At 53.0% G+C, this 22,157-nt stretch overlaps 1 protein-coding gene across 8 annotated transcripts in view; it reads right to left on the bottom strand.

Annotated features, from left to right (window-relative positions):
• Positions 1–22,157, bottom strand: part of LOC309582271 (microtubule-associated protein tau-like) — a 46,855-nt gene that overhangs the window by 4,648 nt on the left and 20,050 nt on the right. For 3 of the 8 annotated variants that reach the window (XR_014227096.1, XM_082297335.1, XM_082297333.1), the window contains exons 2-15: positions 19,360–19,448; positions 17,980–18,066; positions 16,777–16,863; positions 15,190–15,255; positions 12,482–13,369; positions 10,272–10,318; positions 9,250–9,408; positions 8,236–8,341; positions 7,667–7,717; positions 6,985–7,250; positions 4,147–4,239; positions 3,907–3,999; positions 544–625; positions 278–390 (exon numbers count right to left, since the gene is read on the bottom strand). Coding sequence is in view for 7 of the 8 variants with exons in the window: in XM_082297335.1 (XP_082153461.1) it covers positions 278–390; positions 544–625; positions 3,907–3,999; positions 4,147–4,239; positions 6,985–7,250; positions 7,667–7,717; positions 8,236–8,341; positions 9,250–9,408; positions 10,272–10,318; positions 12,482–13,369; positions 15,190–15,255; positions 16,777–16,863; positions 17,980–18,066; positions 19,360–19,405 (2,184 nt within the window). In the remaining variant the exon portion in view is untranslated. Of the gene's footprint in view, positions 1–277; positions 391–543; positions 626–3,906; positions 4,000–4,146; positions 4,240–6,984; positions 7,251–7,666; positions 7,718–8,235; positions 8,342–9,249; positions 9,409–10,271; positions 10,319–12,481; positions 13,370–15,189; positions 15,256–16,776; positions 16,864–17,979; positions 18,067–19,359; positions 19,449–20,091; positions 20,110–21,052; positions 21,269–22,157 lie in introns of those variants that run through there. The other 5 variants (XM_082297334.1, XM_082297336.1, XM_082297338.1 and 2 more) reach the window with 5 other exon arrangements.

The raw sequence follows: 22,157 nt of genomic DNA, 5'->3' as shown, positions 1-22,157 counted from the left end.
AGCAACACAGCACAGGACTTGATGGCGACACTTGGTCATGGGAAGGGTTTGAGACACAAACTTCAGAGACAGCAGAAAGAGCAGGAAACCACAGGAGAGGCTGACACTTGCACTCATTTGGGTGGCCACAGGCCCGGAGGGATGCAGAGACATCCTGGCAGCAGTGCCAGCTCTGCTCAGCAAACGTCCCCTGAGCCCCGAGCAGGACCCTGCCCGAGGCCCGACCCCTCCCGCTCACAGCCCCGGCAGGACACGCCTGTCCCCAAGGCCCCTTCACCTTTTTATTGCCTCCTCCAGGGACGTGGCTGATGTTATCTAGGGACCCGATTTTCGACTGCACCTTATCTTTGAAGTCCAGTTTCTCAGATTTCACCTCCACCTGGCCACCACCTGCAAGAGAAGAGTGGGAGGTGGGTCAGGAGCTGGGAACAGCACCCAGCACTCCAGGGCTCACTGGGATGCTCCAGTCACTGCCTCCCCTCACCCCCTGCCCCTCTCCACACCCGCCGTGAGCTCCCGGGGCCAACACAGCCCAAGGGGTACCTGGCTTGTGATGGATGTTGCCCAGGGAACCACATTTGGATGTCACATGGCTCAGGTCGACTGGTTTGTAAACGATTTGCACCTGTCCGTAGGAGAGAGGGAAAGGGGATGAGCTGGTGGCCAGCACAGGCAGGTGGAGAGGGGGAGCACAACACACAGCGGCACCTGAGCTGGACTGGAGGGAAAGGACAGCTCAAACCCCAGGAGGATTAATGACACCAAAGAAACCGTCATCAGAAATGGGAGATCATTAATGCCCGTGTGCAGTAGCCTCTTAACATGTCAGCATGCACGAGATCACCTCTCCACAGAGGGGGGAGTAGAGGCAATTTTAAAGTGCTCAAGTGAGAGAGAAAGTGGAGTGGTAATTAATTAAGATTTGCATACACATCATCCAAAAGGAGGAGATATACCAGAGAGAAAACATAAAAAATAAATACCTTTTCTGGTGTAAAACATAAAGCTTATGTCCACAAAAACTGAAAGAACAGAAATGATCAATGTGCACAGAACTTTTAAAAGAGTGACCAAAATATGCATTTCTGAAAAATGCTGTAACGGAAATAAGGGTTAAAAAAAAAAAGCAAAGCAAAGTCTAAATATCTGGAGTTCACATCATAGAAATTAAAATGGCAGTTATAAAATATTGAACCACAACAGCATTTCATGGTATTTAAGCTCTGTTTTGATGTGTTTTGCCCATGATGTCTCTGAACGTGGGCTCCAGCAATTCCACGGATCCCCCCCGTCCCCAGACCGCGTGGGGCCGGTGGCCTCTTGTGCACGGACACCGGGGACACGGGACACACACACAGGGACATCAACAGGGGCTCTGCAGAGCTACGTTAGCAGCTACACACCAGGAGAGGACCCTCGGACCACGGCACACACACGGCAGCTACGGCAGGAACAGGAGACAAGGGGGGGAAAAAACATCCCCAGAACCCCACAGGTTCCCCTGGACCCTGGTTTGGGACTCACACCGGGTGTGGGTCAGCTGTTGCTGGAGTTAGTGGGGCTGTGCAGGAGAAATGGGACCATCAACACCTCGAGGTTGGTTCTGGCTCTGGGGACAGCCTGGATTTCCCGGGGAGCATCCGCTGCTCTCCGTGTTTCCCCGAGCACCACAGCGGGTGCGATGCTCTCACCAGCCTCAGAGGATGTGCCAGCACCACAGGGACCTGTGCAGAGGAGCTGCCTCCTCCCAGCAGCCCCAGACCAGCACCAAGGGTCCACCGCAGCCTCTGCTCCCCATCTGTGCGCCCGGGGCTGACCCAAAAGCCCCAGGGGAAGGTGCATCCTTCAGTTGTCACGCTGGCCCCATCACCCCCAGTGATGGACTGTGACTGTCACAGCCCTGAGGAACAGCCCACAGCCCATCGTGGAGCCAGGAAAAGCAGCAGAGGCTCCGTGCCACGCACAGAGCCCTGCTGACCTGCCTTGTCTCCGATGCTCACACAGACCAAAAGGCACATTTGACAGGAGACAGAGAGGGAGAAAAGCAACCCCTCAGGGTCTGGGACACCGTGGACACAGACATGGAGACAGCGCTGGGAAAGATCACACATTTAATGCACCGGGCAGGAGAGAAGCCGGATTTGGTTGGAAAGTAGGAAATGCCCAAAAAGGGCAGCTGGTGCCTCTCTAATCCCAGCTGTGACCCTGAAGGGTCTATGAGCAATTCAGGCACCGCTGAGACTTGAGACTGAAAGTCCTCCTGTTTCCAGTGCAAGCAGTCAGCAATTGGAGCTTTCTGCTCTCATTCCAGTCCCTTTTTTGACAGACAGGACTTTGTCATCCCTTCCCATCCCGCTGGAGAGCAGAGAAGGATCCTCCCCATTTTAGCAAGAAAGGAAAAGGGGAACAGAGTTGTTTGCCTGGGAAACCAGTGCCAGAGACCTGGGGATCCCACCCCTCAGCATCAGCAGTGCCAACTTTTACCTGAGGCATCACCTGGTCAGTGGGCTTAAAAATCCAGGTACCAGCCCCAGGGAGGGACAGTTCCCTCTGCAAGCAGTGATGACTGGGCAGGGGTCCCTGCTGACAGTGTTGTGGGGGGTCAAGTCCCAATGGCCATCAAAGCCCTGAGGTCTCTTGTTGCCCCTCTCGTACAGGAGCCCCAGGGCCCAGCCCAGCCCCGGGGACAGCCTGTGCAGCCACCCTGCCCCTGCCAGGCTTTGCTCCAAGAGCTCCCACAGGCAGAAGTCATGGGGTTTTCAGTTCTGGCAGGACCTGGGGAGGGATCACAACCCCCAGATGAAAATCCAGGTAATTCTTAACCCACTGCAGCTGCCGACGCCCACGGTGTGAGCTCTCCGTGGAGGAAGGGATGAGCTCAGCACCCGCCACAGCACGGAGGACTAACTCCTGGTCCACTGCACCCTGGGCAGCCCAGGCAGTGCAGGACCCCAGAGTGGGGAAAAGGGACAACCATGGAACTGCTTCACAGGGGTCTGAGCTCTGCAAAGCAGCTCCTCTGGCCTCCTCTGAAATAACTGCACAGTGACACCAAATTTAAGCCAGAGGCTGCAAACCCAGCTGTGTTCCTGTGTTCACCTGCCAAGCCTTCTGCAAGGTTCAGTTTCTTAGGGAAGGCATCCACAGAGATCAAAAACAGTCCAAGGAAAATCCATGGGGAACATCTCAGACCCACAAATCCCAGTAACACTGTCTGGGGTGTCAGGGATGTGCCTTCCTCGGCCCATCGTCTTTCCTGGACCCAAACTGTCTCCAGCTGTAAATCCACCAACCTCCGTGGAGTTTCTCCAGGTTTCTGGCACAGTAACTGAAAGCCGAGTCTGGTATTTATGTGGGAACAGCTGGAAATGCCAGCGTGCAAATCAATTAACTCAACAGTACTTCAGGCTCAGCCTCCGTGGGCGCTGCTGGACACATTCGTTAGCAAGGAGAAACTTAATATTTGCATGGATCATACTTGCCTGATGGGAATGGGCAGGAACCTGCGTGCTCACATGTTGGGCAGGATCATGTCCAATTTAGCAGCACATTAAGCAACGAGGACTGGGTCTGCTCATAAATCTACCCATCTCCTGCGTCACTGTGTGCCAGAGGCCCCATCCCACAGACAAGGAGGCTTTCACCTTCCAGGCAGTGCAAAACCCTGGAGTTACTGGGATGTTTTGTTACAGATGTGGTTTGGACACGGGGCAGTTAGTTCTGTCCATGTCAGGCATGTCCAGGACTTGTTAGGGGTCATCCTTTGGGTTAATGGGGTTAAATGACAGCACATCCCCAATGGCTATGTGACAGCAGGGTGGCTGCAGATAGCATTGGTGATTAGTGTAACAACATGCCACTAAAATCAGGATTATTACAGTGCATTCAAAGTGTGAAGGTACTCACACTGCCTCCGCCCGGGATGTGTTTGATATTATCCTTTGAGCCACACCTGGATTGAACGCTGCTAAAGTCCAGCTTCTTATTAATTATCTGCACCTTTGGTAGCCAGAAAAGAGTCATTGCACGTCACCAATAGCTATCTGATGGCAGGGTCGCTGCAGATAGCATTGGCAGTTTAGTGTACACAACATGCCACTTATCAAAAGAACTATTATAGAGCATTGAAAGTGTGAAGGTACTCACACTGCCTCCGCCCGGGATGTGTTTGATATTATCCTTTGAGCCACACTTGGATTGAACGCTGCTAAAGTCCAGCTTCTTATTAATTATCTGCACCTTTAGTAGCCAGAAAAGAGCGTGAGAAACAACGTGACCATCTGCAGCTTGACCATGCGTTATATCCCTAAACCAGGAACCTGCCTTCCAGGGCCAGGAGTGAAAAGGAGAATCTCTGGCTTGCTGCACAGATTTGTCTGCTCCTGGGCTGGAAAGTGAAGATGGAGAGAGACTGGACAGGCCTGGGTGGTGATGCAGCCCTGGGTCCCAGGCCACAAACACCAGCCAGAAAGCCAGCTCAGCCTGGTTCCTTCCTCTGCACAGAACGGGGACCTCGTTGGGCACCAAACACGCAGGAAGGCACCGCTGAGAGGCACCAGGGCTCGCAGACTCCTCCAGGGCTCCGAGACTCGGCCTGCAGAGCCAGCGGGAGGAGGAGGGGTGGAGCTGACAGAAAAATCATGCCCAGCTCCAGCTCCCATGCCAGGCACCACAGTCCCGTTCTGGGCCAGGCACACCTGGCCTTGGGCAAACAGGTGCCACTGGCCATGCTGGGGAGCAGGAGCTGCATGTCCAGCACTGGGAGAGGACACCGAGCTCTGCCCTGCACAGGGCTCACACTTCCTCCACAGCTACCAAGAGAAAGCCAAGGCTGCCAGGAATGCAGCCCCAGGCCAGGGATGCAGCCCCATCCCAGCTCTGTGGCACATTCCCACCATTCCCGGTGGGAGCGAGGCCAGGAAGGGCTGGGGCCCCATGGGAACCACTCACCCTGCTAACCACAGCCCCCAGCCCCAAAGCCTCCCCTCCACACACGGATTTCTGTGCTAATGACGCTGGTGCCACTCGGGGCTTGTTTTCCCCACTGGTTGTGTAGGAAGGGACCTCGGGCATGGGAGCAGCTCTTCCAGACAGCCCAAGGGTGAAGACAACCCCTGCTCCCTCCCCACACACCCTGGAGTGGCTTTACAACCCCCACAGGTGTAAATGCAGGTAAAAACCCACAGGTCTGAGCCTGTGTGAAGCACAGTCCTGTGAGAGCAGCCAGCGGTGCCACATCCCTGGGCACAGACACTCCTGGGCAGCACCATGCCCAGGGCTGAGCAGGCACCTCGCCTCCACCCCAGCACTCCAATCCCGGCCTGCTGCTGCCAGGAGAGCTCCCTGCTATGCCCTGGCTCTCCAGCCTGAGAAGCATCACGGCTGGCACGTGCTTCCAGCAGGATTTTCCAACTTCACATCCACTAATCCCACAAATTGGGACCCAGCTCTGCCACACCAGGCTTTGCCAGAGCAGCACTCGGTGATCCAGCGACAACAGGAGTGCCCAGGCCATGCAGGAACACCGGCAGAGATGGGGCCTGGCTGGCTCCTGGCGTGTGTGCCCCACATTCTTTTGCTTCCCTGGGCTGGGGGTCTGGAATCTCCACAGAGGGCAGGCTCCAAACCCATTTCTGACCAGCCTAAAATCAAACGTGTGGGATCAGCCCCTTCTGCTCCAGCTGCAACCATTCTGCTGAGAGCAGCCTCATGTCCCTACAGAACCCCCAGCAGAGCATCCAGCCATTCTCCCCTGCAAAGAGCAAGGAATTGTCCCAAATTCAGCTGTTCTTACTCTTTCAGTAACAACAACAACAACAGAGAAGCAGAAAGGGAAAAAAAACAAACTGTAAAAGCTGGATTAAAAAGAACAAGCAAGTAATTTAACTATTTTCCAGTAAACAAGGGTTCCTTCTAAAATCCCTGGAGAACAGGGTTTGTGGGGGTGGGAAGAAAAACCTGTGTCTTGTGCTAAGTGGGCAGGAGGGCTGAGCCCCCCAAAAAGGACACTGTGCTCATGTGCTGCTGTCTCATGACCAAGAGCCCTGCCCAGGCTCCAGAGCCCCCCTGGATTGTGGCACAAAGCCAGTAAATTGCCAGCCACGGTGGAAAACGCCTGGAAAGGCCATGGAAAAGCAGGCTGCCATTTCAGAGGATGCAGAGGAGCCAGCTCAAAGCCTCCCCCCATGCCAAAGGGGAACATTCAGAGCCACTGAGGTACCTGCTCACACAAAATGCCATGCACAGCACTCAGGGAGCACTTGTTATGGCTCTGCACAGTCTGGAGCCAGGCATTGTCACCCCAGGACAGGCAGTGTCCCCTGTCAGGCTTGCAGAATTTAACCAAGACCCTCACTCCCAAGCACTTGGAGCCCAGAGGTCACTTTGCTGCTCATGAAACAACTTTTCTGGGAGTGCAACACGGTTGAAAGAAGCGCCACCAGCTCTGGCCATGCCACCCTGCACCGTGCAGCCAGACAGTGCCTGATGGCACAACACAACCCGAGGCCTTTGTCAACAGAGCTGGATCCAAAATCCCAGTGTCTGGAAAAACGTGGGGTCCGAGCCTGAGACCCTCAGAAGGAGGAGACAGACCATCCTTTCCTCTCCTGCAGTGCTGGAAGGACTGCTCCAGGCACAGTGTGGGATTTGGAAACACAGCCCTGATCCTGCCACTCCTCAGAGCTGCAGGTCACAACCTGCTGTCCCTGCCTGGACACCACCAGGGGATGTCACTCCCCTGGCAGCCGCTCCATGAGACCCACACCACAAGCTCTCCATGGGACAGCTGAGCTGCACTAAGCCAGGCAAGGCACTCCCAGCCAAGCATCCAACCCAAAGCCTTTCCAATACACCAGAGTCGGGCTGGAGCCCTGCCCATGGCCGGGCTGCTGCTGCTCCAGGGAGGTTTTCCCATCCCGGATGGAGCACCCAGCACCCACTGTCCCCACAGACAGGCCCCTGGGAAGCAGAGTCCGTGTTTACCTTGCCACCTCCAGGCTGGTGCTTGAGGTTATCGGTGGAGCCAATTTTGGACTTGACGTTTTTCAGGTCGGGCATGGGCGCGGCCGACGGCTGGATGCGGGTCTTGGCAGAGGCGGGAGATTTCGGTGGGGTGCGAACCACTGCCACCTTCTTGGGCTCCCTGGCTGGTGGGGTGGGCAGAGAGGGGGTGCGGGAACGGCTGCCTGGAGTCCCGGGGGAGCCGGGACTGCTGTAACCGCTTCTGTCTCCAGACTTTGGCTGCTCACCTGGGGTTTGCAGACAGGACAGCACGGGTCAGAACCCTTCCCTGCTCCCTGCTGCCCGTGGGGGCTGCTCTGCCTCGTCCCAGAGCCCACCCACTACTCCCAGTGCAGGGGGAGGATGGTGGCTGCACTTTCTTCTACTCCATTTTGAAGGGAAAACTGCAATTTAAAGGCAATTTCCTAATATCCCAGAAGGAAGATGGTCTCCATTGCCTGGATCATCAGTAAGACTCCCCACCCGAGCATGGCATGATGAATTACAGACAAAAGACACTCAGAACCACTTTTCTATTAGAAATTTGGAAGCACTTCCACAAAATTATTTTCTGTAATTAACTAAAGCTGATCGCTGAGCAGCTTAGCACTGTCCCCAGTTTGAAAAGGAAATGAAAGAAGAAAAGAAGACCCTTAAACATCACCTTTCTCAGTCTTTGCTGCTGCAGGAGGTGTTTTTTTCTGCTCCTTTCTGCCTGTTTAGTGAATGAGAAAGATACTTAAACATAATAAAGCTGGAAAATTAATTGATTTAAGGTTTTATGCAGTGCTGGTTAAGTATGAAATATATGTATATATCCAGTGAAATGCACCACTTTAATGGAAATTCACAACGCCTGATGCTTTCTGGGGTTTTCTTCTCTGAGCATAATGGGCTAATCTCCATTCCTGTAATCGAAGAATTGATCCTCTTGCCCCTGCTCTTTGTGAAATATTGTCAGAGAGAAAACGAGTAGATGGATTAAAAAAACGGAGCTGCCTAAATCTTCCAAATTTGAGGAAATCCCACAGGATAAAGCAACTGTCGTCTCCTACACACTGGTGACTGTATGAACAGAGGGGATTGAGCAGCACCTGGAAAGGCTCGATTCAGAGGGGTCACCCCTGGCTCTGCACCCCAGCCCCAGGAGAGGGCTGAGTTTGGTCATCAACCCCCTGGAACTGCCCAGCAGCACCACCCAGACACCAGCACGCGGCTCCCACCGTCACCTACCGGAGCTGGGAGGGGTCTTGGGGGCCGTGGGGGTCTTGGCCGGGATGCGGGTGGCGTTGGTGGAGTTCCTCTGCGCCTGCCCCGTGCGTGCCGTGCCCGTCTTCGCCTGGGGACACAGCATACCAGAGCGTGAGACCCTCCCACCTCCTCCCCTGGGATTCCCCACACCTGGAATGTGCCCGTTCACACCTCCTGTCCCATCCCCCAGGCCTGGGCTGCTGGAGCAGCTGTGACCTTTCCCAGGTGAGCCCTTGGCTTCAGCTGCACCATTCACTGCACGCTCACACCTGCTTCAGCCACACCTCTGTTCTCTAAATTTCAGCCTTTGGTTTCCCCTGTTCTGCTAAAATTTGGTACAGAAGATAAATTAATCCCAGCATCTGTGACTGGCACAGGGTGCCCAGAGCAGCTGTGGCTGCCCCTGGATCCCTGCAAGTGTCCAAGGCCAGGCTGGACACGGCTTGGAGCAGCCTGGGACAGTGGGAGGTGTCCCTGCCCATGGCAGGGGAGGGACTGGATGAGATTTAAGGTCGTTTCTGACCCAAACCATTCCAGGATTCCATGGTTCTGTGAGCTGCACTCCCTGTGCTTTCCCTCGCCACGGGTGTATTTATGTGACTGAATGCCACAAAGGGAAAAAGCTCCGAGGTTCTGTTCTCCCGCAGGATTAGCCATGGGTGCGCTGCATTCTCTGCCCTGTGCAGCACCTGCAGCTCTGGCACAGCTCAAACTCATCTGCTGTCTGCAGAAACACAGACAGAGCTGCAAACAAGGAAGGGCATGAGGGGACCTGGGAACACCTTGGGGAGAGCAGGTCACACCCTGCAGCAAGTGCTCTCTGTGCTGGTTCCTCCCAACACCAACATCGCAGCCAAGCCTGGCCTCACCACGGGAAGGTGAGGGGGAAGCACATCCCACCCTCTCCATGGGACAGGGAAGGACTCAGCCAAGCTCCATCGACCAGGAACACCTCCAGGTACTGCCCTTGGCCTCTGTCCCACCCCGCTCCCTTACCTTGGCTCTTGTCTCCTGCATCCCTGTACTGGCAGGCCGGGGTGCGGCAGGAGAGGCTCGCTTGGAGGCAGAGGCAGGGCTGGAGGGTGGTTTCGGAGGGGCTGTGTGTCGGAGGGGGGGGATGGAGCCAGGGGGTTTGGCAGGGCAGGGTGAGGATTTCTTGGACATGGAAACGAAATAAAATGGGAACAGAAACAAAAAAAAATCAGCATGGGAAGGAAAGAAAATGGGATCAGCAACATCAAATAGGATTAGAAGGTGCAATACAGAGCTGGGTGTGGCGTAGGTGATGGCTGGGACTGCCGGGGCAATGCATAGAGAAATAACCAATTTCACTGTTTGAAAATAATTCTATCCCTCATCTTTAAATCTTCACCCACTGAATTTCCCCTCAGCTTGTCCATTATCCCACTCAGGCACTAACCAGGATAATGGCCAGCTGAGCTAAACCTCCTCCAAACTACCAGTGTGACAGATATTGTTAAACTTCTGGAATTTACCCACTATTAAACTCTGTTCCTCACCCAGAATATAACACAGCATCTTTTTGGGGAGTTGTCCTGTGCAAGTCAGGAGCTGGATTTAATGATTCCTGTGGATCCCTTCCAACCCAGGATATTCTATGATCTGCAAGATCTAGATTATTTAATTTAATGTTTTAATTGCATGTTTTGCTCTTTTCACAGTTACGCTTGTCCTCAGTGCAGTTTTGAGCCTGCCCCAAGGTCAGCTGCTGCTTTCCAGTCCTGGGCTGAGAAAATGATTTCTCCAACCACCCACCCAACCCCATGAGCCATGAGTTTGATTTAGATTTGGACCATTTCCTCACCCTCAAAGAACCCATGGATTGCACCATCCAAACCCAAGGGAGGGAAGAAAAAACAAAAACACTCTTGAAAACAAATGGAAAAATGGAACATAATGGGAAGGTTTCCTAAGAGGCACAAGAGCAGGCCAGGAGGGCAGGAGAGGGGCCAGGAATTGTGGACAGGTGTCACCCCTGGTTTTGTTTTTTAGCTTACCTTGGGTTTCTTTTCATCAGCTTCGGTCCCTTCCTTGTCAACACGACCTGACAGATGGAAACACACAGTTACACCTCTTGGGACTGGTCATAAACTCCAGAGAGGACACCACACTGCTGGGGGTGTTCCCTGTCCCTGGTCTCTCTTAAACTCAATACTGTTCTTAGAAATACGACAAAGTCACCATTTCTTGCAGAAATCCTTCCCCCACTCCACAAACACATTCCTTCTGTGTTAGCAGATGATCCTGTGTTAGTCAGCACTGGAGACCAGACACACCAACGAGGTTTGTGTGAGAGCATTTCGCCCAGATTTCCACCCAGTTCCCGCAGGATCCATCCAGCTTAGGACAGAAAGCTCCCTTTAACCCTAAACACGAGTCTCTGGAACACCCACTTGTTCTAACAATCATATAAATAGGGACTCAAGCTGAAGGAAGCCCCAGTCCAGCAGCACTGTGATCTCATTTAAGGGGGGTGTTCAGCTGGCATTGCAGAGCACTTTTATCCTGGCTGTTGTTAATTCCCATCTCTCCTGACAGGCTGCTCCCTGCCTCCCAGCACAGTGCCCCTTCCACCTGGGTCAGTCTAATTAGGAGATTAGAAATGGGGAGGAGATAAAGTTGGAACTACAAGGCACTCATAACAAAGCCCTTTTCCCCCCAGCTTCTGCTAATTGGGAGGAGAAGCTGCTGATATTGTCCCCGGTGTTTGGAAACTTGTCCTGGGGGATCAGCCCTTTCCCAAAGGCACGGACAATGCTGTTAATCCAGCACGGACCCATCCCAGAGCTGCCGGAGGCACCACCCCTCCCAAATTCAGTTAAACTGCACACTGGAGCAAGGCTGGAGCCAAACAGCCACCAAGTATCTCTGTTTTTGAAGGGAAAGACCATTCAATAATTAAACTTCTCCTACTGAATCAGAAGCTGGCTGGCTCTGGGCAGTGCATCCCCACCCCGCCGTGGCTCCAGGCTCCAGTGCAAGCCATGCCAGTGCCCCACAGCAGACGTGCGAAGCCTCCCGCTGCTGATCCCAGAGGGAACAACGAGAAATATGTTATGAGCTTTAGCTCCAGCGGAAAAAGCTCCATGAACAATTTCTTCGTGAGCCCCGCACAGCAAAGAGCCGCAAACCAGAGCAGCATTCCCAGGCTAACGGGAGCAGCCAAGCCAGCCTTTGGAATGTGGATCTGGGGGAAAAGGCAGAGCTTCCCCCAGGACAGACCCTGGAGAGCCGAGCTGAGGTACAACACGGTGAGACACCAACGTGTGTCCTGCTGCCCTGGCTTGTTAACAGCTCACAGCACCACCTGCCTTCGGCCACTGAGCTGGGCCCTTGGGACATTCCTGAACCCAGGAGAAGTGGAAAACAGAAAGGAAAGGTGTAAGGGATGCTCGTGTATTCAGTGAACTCAAACCTTGACCCAAGCCTGCCCTCCCAGCCCAGCCCAGCCCCACACACTGTTTAGATGCCTCCAGACAGACAGGCAGCTCCTGCTGAACCTCCAAACCCAGCACTGTGCTGGCACACCCAGGGACACCCCATCCAGAGCTGGGATGGCAGCAGGATGCTTTGGAAGAGCAATGGACATGCCTGGCAGTGGGAAAATGTCCTGCTGGCTGCAGGCCGTACCTCCAGCAGCAGTGGGTAGCGGATATTTAAGGGGGAAGTACAAGAAACAGGATCAATGTGGGGGTTTTTCCATGGTTAGACCTGCCATCCTTGCCTTTTTCCTCCTCCCTCCTCTTTAGGAAAGCCAATTCCAAGAGTTATTGGATCAGACATGCAAACCAGATGGCACGTGTCCTGCCGGAACAAGCTGCACACGCCAGGTTAGCCCCACTCCAGCATGCCAGAGCCACGTCCATCCGGTCCTCATCTTCTCTGGGAAGGTGCCAGGTGGGAGTTAAGGCACCCACCCAACAGATCCAAGGAAATCAAAACAAAAACAGGTGAAAAAAAGCATGATTAGGGACACGCCAGCACCATGCAAGGGGCGCGGAACCGCAGCGCAAGGGTCTGGCAATCCAATCCAGGATTAAATAAAGAGGGAGGGGCAGGGAGGGAGCAGCAGCACTGTAGATCAGTCACAGCACAGGTCCAGGCCATTTCCAAGCAGCAGGAGTTGAGGTGGCAGCAAGCTGCAGTGCTGGATCAGGCAGCCTTGTCGGGAGCCAGGCGAGCCCAGGGCAGCAGCTGGAGCACACACCTTTGAGGAGAGGGACACGAGTGGCCTTGTCTGCAGCCAGGCCACTGGGCTTCCTCCTGGGCGTCCGGCGGCCCCCTGCATCTGGCACAACCTCTTCCGAAGGAGCATCTTTGTCCTTCATATCATCTTCTACCTCAGCAGGGAGTTTGGCTGCTTCTAGCACAGGCCCGGAATCTTCTCCCTCCTTGGGCTCAGCCTCTTTTTGGGAGACACTTTCAGAAGGCTCTGATGGGGTCACATCCAGACCTCCTTCTCCCCCCAGTGGCTGTTGCTTCTCCTCTTGGTCCTCTCCTGCTTTGTGTGACTCAGCTTCAGTCAGAAGTGCCTCTCCTGGGGTGTCTCTGAGGACATCTTTGGACTTGTTTTCTCCATCATGTTCTTCACGAGTCTCCTTGGCTGCTGCTGGACACAAGCCCTTTTCAGGTCCCAGTGAAACACGATGATCCACAAGGGAAGGCAAACCCTGCTCAGAAGTTTCATCAATATCCCGGTCCTGATCTCTCTCCCATCCGCTGGAATCTTCTTTTAACAGAGCTCTGGCACACAAAGGAGATGGTCCATCTTTATGGTCACCTGTGCCACCTGCTCCTGCCAGACCCTCCGTGCGCACGCCACGGCCCAGCTCTGGCTCCACACCGACGCCTTCTCTGCCTCCCTGATCCCACAACTCACTGCTGCCTTCGGATGCTCCAGAGCCTTGGTACATATCCAGGGGTATTGGGATGGTGACCTCGATTCTGGTGGGAGCTGCTGCCGGGGCCTTCGTTTCACGTGACAGAGGCGGCTGCTGAAGCCCCGCTCCCTGCTCTGGGGGCTGGCTGGCACCTTTTACTGCCTCTCCCACACACTCCTGAGGGCCAGGCTGGAGCTTTGGAGAGCTCGGCTCGCCTGGAGTTGAAGACGTGGGGTATGAAGCATGGGCAAGAGATTAGCACAGGCATGTCAAACATCACGTAACATGAGAGATTCAGGATTTCTACCGGCAATCGAGAGAGAAAAGCAAGTCCCGCCCGGCCCCACTGAACAGACAACTCACTCCCACAGTGGCTTTTGCCCTCAAAGAAACTCTGATCCCCACAGGAATCAGGAACAGTGACAGCCACAGCACATGGGAGACCAGATTCCTGCCTGGACCCGGCTCGGAGGAGGCCGGGTTCACCCTGCACTCCATGAGCTGGTTTAGCTGTAGAGGTTTCCAAAAGCCAAGAACATTCCCATTTTCCCTAACAACACCACTGGACCATCAGTTTGCTGCTCAGTGCCCACCTCTTCTTGCCTCGAGGGCCTGGGCAAGGGCCAGAGCCCTGTCCTCCTTCCTGACTTTTTGAGCACTGATCAGGTAAAGAGCCTAAACCAGAGCCCTGAGATCACGACTGTGGCTTTGGTAGAATAACAAACGAGTAAAACGAGAATAGATGAAGTCAAGACCAACTTAGTCTTTCATCAGTGTCCTCCCCATTTTAAGAGAATTATCACAATTAAGTGAAACAACCAACCAAAGACCTCGTACGTGACAGCTGAAAGATCCCAGGACAGGACAGAAAGGGCTTAGCAAAAATCTGGTGAGAAACAGCACTAAAGCCAGGGCAGAGAGAAGAGAGAACTTCAACCCCCTGCACTAACAACCCTGATTTCTTTTTTATAGTGGTGCCACTATTTCATATCTAGAAGAGCTGACAGTGCAAAAACCACTGGCCAGGCAAGTAAAGGTTTTATTCTAACTGCAGGGAGCAGAGTGCACAGAACTGTGCTCATCTGTGTGTGGAAAGCAACAACAACCTGAATTCCACCCTGAGCTGAGAAGGCAAAGATCTATTTACTTCTGTAAAAGACATGGATGTCTAAATGCACTAATGGAGCCACGAGGAGGAAAGACACTGCCCAACTGGAGGGATTTGCTGTGTTTACTACACAGGAAACTACTTCACAACATGGCTTTTCACTAAGATTTTAAACAGTGCACTAAATTAGGGCTGTGGTGTACAGTGCAGGCAGGACAGAAACATCACGGCGAGTCTCAACCCCTCAGTCTGCCCCATGGAATTAAGCCAGCACTGGGGGCTTTGGGAAAACCAATTTTCCATCAAGTCTGAACTGAGCAGAGTCAAGAGAAGCTTTCCAGGTCCAAATGGTCCCTGGATAATTTTCAGCTCACCTAAGCAGGCACGTAATTAATGCTGTGAGAACTGTGTCCACTGTGCCTGGCTTTGTCACTCACATTCCCCAAGACTGGGATGAGGAGAAAAATCCCATAATGTTAAAGTCAGGGTATCAGTGAGTAGGTTTGAGTCATGTTTTACATTAGAAAGACACAGTAATTAAACAGTGCACTAGTTTCACGTGTGACACGCAGGGCCCACACTGCCTCTGCTCAATCTGAGAAGTTCCTCAGGTCATGGCACATCCCAGCTCTGTCCATCAGCTCTTCCAGCCTGGAGAATGCCCTGGTTTTGCAACTGGACAAACAAGCACCATGACTTTGGCCATCTGAGATGGAAATCTGGTGCATGAGAAGCTGCAACTCCCTGAAATGATTGTGTTGGAACATTCCAAGCGTGTACGACCCTCCTCTGTCAGGTACAGGGAGAACTGCACAGCTGCTGTGCAGGGCAGAGCATTTCCTCACAGAACAAAATTCCCAAGCCACCACCAACCAGTTGCACACGTGGGCAGCAACAACTGGTCCCAGCAACAGACGATTCACCCACCTTGAGTGGCGTCTCCTGCAGCGTGATCCTCCAGGTTGGGAGTGGCTCCTACCCCCGCCTCTTCAGCTGCTCCCAGGTCGGAGAAAGAAGGGGAAAAACATGATCAAAACAAGTTTAAGCATGTGCCTGGAGAATGAATTCACCTCTCTGCCGAGGCTGCCCATCAGAATGGGCAGGATCTCTGCTGTACCACGAGCAGGGCAGTATCAGAAAGCAAATCTCCCCACACCGATGATGGATCTGGGTAGATCTGTTCAGCCTGTGCTGTACAGACCAGAGAAGTGTTTCACCAACTTCCATATCCTAAATGGCAGGTTAGTACAAGCTCTTCCAGGCAGAAAACAGGCTGTTAAGGAACAAGGAAACTTGTGGATTTAAATCCCTCTTCTACCCCACCTGGCCTTTATGTGGCCAGCAGCACTCCCATGAATGTCTCTTACCTGAGCTCACCTTCTTGGTGTCTGTGACCAACCTGTGAACCCTGCCAAGGCTGTGTGAGACCAGTAATTCCAAGCCTGATACAAATCTAGAGAAATCCTGAACTTCAGGACTACTGGTACATCAGAGAAGCACGGTTTTCTTCACAGTGATGATGGTTTGTCTCCATCAGCATTTTTTCAATTTATTCTGTGACTACTTTCAAACCAGCTTAAACAATTATATTTGTATGTCACAGTTCTCCAGTCAAACCAGGACTTTCTCTGTTTTCCCCATTTTTTTCCAAGCAGTTCAGGACACACACACTGGCTCCCTGGGACAGTCAGATCTTGCACCAGAGCCTCCGTGTTTCAGCCCAGGGCTCCACCAGCAGCTCAGGGACTGGATGCAGGACAGAAATTTCACTGCTGTGAGCTTGTTTCAGTGTCTGGCTGTGGCAGAAGCCCTTTTCCACCCACTACCTTTCTCAGGTCCTGCCTGATGCTTCCAGGGAAAGCCACTGGCTACGGCACAGGGGACACGTCCTCATTTTTCGCACACAGATCTGCCCTCCCAGATCCTGCTCTCTCTCACACACAGCACTGCCACAGTCACTCCCTGCTCTGCCTCTGAAAGGCCCCATCCTTCCATGGAAAACCAGGCCCAGGTGCAGTGATTCCCCACAGGGCATTCAGGCTGAATTAGTCACTTCACTTCCTCTGCATTATCCTTAAAAGCACTGCTGCAGTGGCCTGGTTTTCACCTGCCACTGCAAAGACACCCGCGAGGGCTGGGCAGAGCCCGAGGGCCGCAGGACAGGCACCGAGGGCCTGCGGAGACCAGCGGCGAGGGGCTGCTGGCACAGGGGCAGGAATGACCCGGATCTGCAGGTAGAGCCTGGGGGTGGGAGCCAAAGCCACCGCAGAGACACCAGACAGAAGGATTGTCAGATGTGGAGCAGAGAAAGAGAGAAGAAAAGGCTGCAAGTTTCCCCCAGGATGGGGAAGGCAAGAGGACAATTTAAGTGAGGAATTATTTGGAGAAGAAGGAAGCAGCATCGGAAGCAGCGTCCCTGTGAGAGGTTTTGTGGTGTTGTCTCACAGCACCGACCAGTCCAGCTCTCTGCTCTGTCTGCATCAAGAGATGAAGCTGCACCTTGGTCTCCCTCACCTGTGGTTCCTTCTGGGATCTCCCCGTGCTGTTCCGCACCACCCTGATCCTCGTGGTCTCCTTCCTCCACTAAAGGTGCTGTGGCATCTGAAAAACAACACAGCTTTCACACAGCTGTTGAGAGGCAAAGCCTTCTGAAGGCCATGATGTGCCTGAAGAACTTTCTGTTCAGAGAAGCACTCGGCTCCCTCCCTTGAGCCAATGGAGCTTGTGGAGGGAACAACCAAGCATGACACAGCAAAGCCAGAACCACAGGGACACCATGAGCTGCCCCCTGCCACACAATGTGCCACAATGGGCTCCCTATGCTTCTGAGGGCTTTGCCTTTTTGTCCAAAAATCCACAGCTAAAAGCAGCCACTGGTGCCTGATGCACAGGCACAGCAACCCTGCATGGGGACTGGGCTGCTCTGGAGCAGGACAGAGCAACTCCCACAGGACACCTTCATAAAACACCCCACTGTGGCTGCATCATGTTCTGGGACAGACAGACACCTGGCTCCACCTACCAGAGGGGTGTCTGCTCATCCTGACAGTCCCAATCCAACCGGAAAGCAGGATACCATCCCCTCCTGCACCAACCAGGTTTTATGTCCCGATTTCTTGAGGCACTTTCCAGACAATCAGTCAGCCCACGCCTCCAGCGGGACAGGGCTGGACTGCTTGGCATCTCTGCCCACCATTCCTTCCTTTCAGAACAATTTTGCAAGCTAAAGCCTCTACCTCAAGTCTCCAAAGGCAGATACTCGGGATTAAAGCAGCCAGAGGAACGCAAAAAGTGAAGGTAATAACAACAGTGAACCAGTCTCTGGACCATTCTGGAATTAGTGTCTTTCTACCCACAAGGCATTCAGGGCTCGGGGAGCACAGTGACACAAACCTGTGTCACACAACACAGGACTGCTCCTGGCTGCACTGCCGGGACCTTGCAGTGCCCGTGTAAGAAGTCTGCAGGAAACAAACCACAAGCAACTTCCTGAGGTGTAATGAACACTTCACCTTTCTTGCTATCCAGCCCACTCTCCACCTTTAAAGCTCATTATCTCATTCTGCAGCATGGCAAACACCACCAGTGACAAGACTAATGAAGAGCATTTTCTCCTCCTGAGAAACCCCACCAGGACACGGCACAGGGAGTCTGTGGCAAGGTTTACCACGACCCCATCCATCATGGTTTCAAAGCAGAAAGTCAAAGAGCTCCCACCTTCTGTAGTTGGGGTGCTCTTAGCATCAGATGTTTCAGAAACAGGCTCATCCGATCCGTCATCGACTGGTATCTGAAGGGGATAGCCTGGAAAACATTCAAATACTTACAACAAGTCCTTGGCTATGAACTGGGGCCTGGGGGTTACCGACTCTGATTGCCCAGGTCCACAGCAGCAAAAAGCTGCAGCTGGAGAGTAAAAACCACCTGAACTAAAAGCAAGCAAAGCATGAAAATGCCAACCAAAAGCACCAGTGTCACCACCAAAAGGAACAAGCGGAAACCCATCAGCAAAAGAAAAGCCCAGTGAACTGGACAGGCAGAAACAGCAAAGCATGGCACAAGCAGGCAAGGAGATCTCAGCAACGTAAGGAGGAAAGATGTGCAGCTTCCGAGTCACTGTTGTCCTCTCCCTCCCAGAGCAGGCTGAGCACTCCCAGGACTGCAAACCAGCCCGTGTTTGTAACGGGCTCAGTGCAGGACAACATTCTGTGCCAAGAAGCGGTGGCAAAAGTCTTCTGGAAGAGCAGGGCAAGAGGCACGAGTCTCCTCTCAGCAAGGGTGTGGGCAAATCAAATGAGAGCTGGGAAAACGGGTTTGGAAAAGAAGAAGCGAAGTCCCTGGGAACCTGTGATGTGTGAAACAAGCTGAGAGGAGCTATCGGACCGCAATGCGCTACAGAGCCCGGGATGAATGGATGCTGTGGATGCTCTCCAGGACAGAGGCCATCCATTTATCTGGTGTAAGAGGTGTCCAAAGCACCTCAAGAAAAGGAAATTAAGATGATGTTTATATGGAGCATAGCCAGGAGTGAGTCCCACCAGGTTTGCTGGCGCTGTGCGGGTTTCCAAGCTCAATTGCGGAGCATGGCAGAATGAGAAAGGAAAAGCTTCTGGAGAAATGCAGGTCTGAAATATGGTGAGGAAGTCTCTGGCATGGCCCCCACTCCCAGAGCTCTCTGTTCAGTTGTCCCCGTGTCCCTGTGCAGGTGAGGAAAGCAGGCAGCAAGCAGCATCCTTGAGCTGTGACCCCAAATAAAAACAGTGCTGTGTTTGCATAGCAAACTGAGGAGTGAACACAAACACACCCTTGCAAAGCTGCAGCAGTGGGATCACCCCCAGTCTGGATACCAGGGGTTGTTCTGCTCATGCTGGACAACGATGTCCACAAGCAGCATTCTCCTACGACTGTGAATGCTGGAGCATCTGCTGGGCTCCCCACGGCGCACTGGCTGCAGCCAGCTGACCCACAGTGTCCTTCCACACACACACAGAAGGCTGTCCCCAAGGACCCCTCGTACCACCACGCTGCTCTCCCTCTCCCCACTGAGCTCAGCAGTGGGCCAGGCAGGTCCTTCCACCACCTCCTGGACGTGCTCACCTGATGAGAAGTGTTTTTCCTGGCCAGGTGCGTGATCCTCCATCATGGTGATGTCCTGAGGCTGCTCTGCCACCTCTCAGCAAAGGTACCTGAAAAGAAGAGTAAAAACTAAGTTCTATTAGGCAAAACCTGACACAACAGGAGCAAAGGGAAGGTCTGGTCATTCATTCCTGCACAAGCAAAAGCATGTGCCAGTCACTGCATCCCTCACAACAAACATACAGGCAACTCCTGCCAGCTGCATTCAAATTCCACCGGTATTTAAGATGCCCCAAGCAAAATAACCATCCTAATGCACTCAGGACACTGCTCTGACACAGTTTTGCCCCAGGAGATCCTTGGGAGCAGCAGGCCAAATGCTGACAGACTCCTGGTGCATGCTCCAAACTCTGCATTTCCCACTTTATTCAGCGTCCCTGCTGGTGAGGTGTGATGCTGCTGTGGGAAGGGATTCCTTCCATCCCTATGGATACACCCAGCAGGGATACACAGCTACAACAATACACTCATCATCTTAAAAGCCATTCAAAAGTGACATATGGGGGGAAACCAGGACTCTCCAGAGATGGACTCAGGACTCTTGGAGGAGAAGGTCTCACTTGGTTGTGGCAGTGAGAGGACAGCACAACCCCTGCTTTAACCCCAAACCCTTCCTGCAGGGCTCAGAAAGCCCCACCATGGTGCAGAGCAAAGCAAACGGGTCTGGACAGCGGGGTGGAAGCAGAAAGGTACCAAATCTGAATCATTTTCCTAAACTGCATCGATCTGCAAAAGGAAATGAAGTCTCCAACAACCATTATCTGCCCCACAACACAGGGCCCTGCTCTCCATGCTGGATGGACAGACAGTGCTTTTAGCTGGCTTCCTAAGAGCTGATATAATTACAGCCACTGGCAGTGATTAATAATCAGCTATTAGTGTGATCACATGTTTGCCATGACCGTCAGGGACGAATGAAGCCAGCAATGGAGCTCAGGTTACCAGCAGCAAGGAGGAAACTTGTGGGTTTGTCTGCTGGCAATAAATTAACTGGATGTATGGAACCACACAAGAGAAACTCCAGGGCCAGCAACCAGATCTCTCACCCAGCTTTTTTTAAACCTTAGCAAGATGACTCTGCAATTTAATTACTGCCTTAGACAGCTACAAAGCCATTTGACAGGACTGGAGAACTCGCCCTGGAATAAAATCACCCATTAAAATGGAGGTATAAAATAGGAAAAAATTAAGTATCTAATTTTTGCTCTAATTGGTGGGCTGTAATTATTTGGACATATGGCTGCCCTCCTCCCAGTGCTCAAAGGATCATATTGATTATATCCAGACCTCATCTGGCTGGTGCTTGATATTATTTACAGCACTGAAATACTAAAATTAAGTGTTAACCTAGTGCAGGGGCCACAAAAGCAGCCTAGGCACAAACAGGAGTGTAAAATGACACAGAAATGTGCTGCTTTGGTGTGTTTGTGCACGCACACAAGAGTGACCTCTCTGCCCCAAACACACACGTGGGACTGGGTACAGCAGTTTTCCCAACGCACTGCCCTGTCTTTGGCAGGAAAACGTGGATGGCAGGAACAGTCCCTGCCCCCTCACCAGTGGTGATCCCCTCCCAGCCACACTCTGTTCACTACACACCTCCCCACAGTAACACCTTTGCTTCCCAGCTGCACATCCAGAGCAAAACACTCACAGATCTGCCGTGCTGCGTTTACGTGAGGCTGTTTCCTTACTCTGCCTCCTTTCCTCTCTTTCTCCGACATGTTTTTTGGAGAAGGGCAGTTAAGTGTCTCCCCACCTGCCTCTGGGCAACGATTTCCCAGGGCAGCATCCAGAGGGGACTCCGTGTGGAAGGTTTGCCCGCTGGCTCCATGGACAGCATCCGACACGGGGAGGACCTTCCACTTCTCCTGGGCACGCAGGGGTGCAGCCCTGGCGCTGCAGCAGCGGCCGTGATTCAGCACAGGCTGGCGGAGCTGCTGCAGGGCAGGGCTGGCTGTCACCTGCTTCCACTGACCAGCCAGTGCCAGGCCTTTCCAGCACAAAGGAGCGGCTGGGGCTGTGTAGGGGAGCTGGGGATGCTGTTCTCTGCCTGCGCTGCTCAGGGACAGGCAGGGCCAGCCCCCCCTCCCACCATGGCACAGCAGGATGCAGCTAAGGGGCCCAGGAGGATGCAGCCATTAATTTTTCAGATACAAGAGAGAAAGAGCTGCCTTTCTGTTACAGGGAAAAAAGCACGAGCAAAAGGCACGAAGGTCCATCAATAAAACACTCAGTGGGACCCTGGGAGCACCTCAAACCCGGCTGCACCTTAGGGAATGCCCCGAGTGCCCGTTCATTGCGGAGCAGAAGCACCTCCCAGCAGATGAAGCACAATGTCCTCCCTCTGCTCCTGCGGAGTCCCTCTGTGCCTGAGCCACCGTGAGCAGCGTCTGTGGTGGGGAACAAAACCACCTCCAACAGGCATAAGCCAAGGGACAGGGAGGGAGGGAAAGTCTCAGCTTTGCCTTGGGTTTTCACTCAGGTAATGAATTCATATGACCAAAGAGAATTTAAATCTTATTTAAATGACATATTCTAGATTTGAATTCTCAAAGATGGTCTGAAAATTCTGAAAGAAGTCCATAATGATAATCCTGTTTGTTTTTCCTTTTGAGTGGGGGAAGGGGAAATCCCTCTTAGGGAAAAACGTAACATCAAGGGGAAAAAAAATTCTAAAATATTCTTAAAAGTGTAAAACCAGCCCCGCCTTGAAGCAATGGTTCAGTGATGCATAATTAGAGCAAAGAAAGCTGTAC

Source organism: Coloeus monedula, assembly GCF_965178545.1.
Source record: "Coloeus monedula genome assembly, chromosome: 26".
Lineage (NCBI taxonomy): Eukaryota > Metazoa > Chordata > Aves > Passeriformes > Corvidae > Coloeus > Coloeus monedula.
This window is presented reverse-complemented; position numbering and strand designations above follow the sequence as displayed.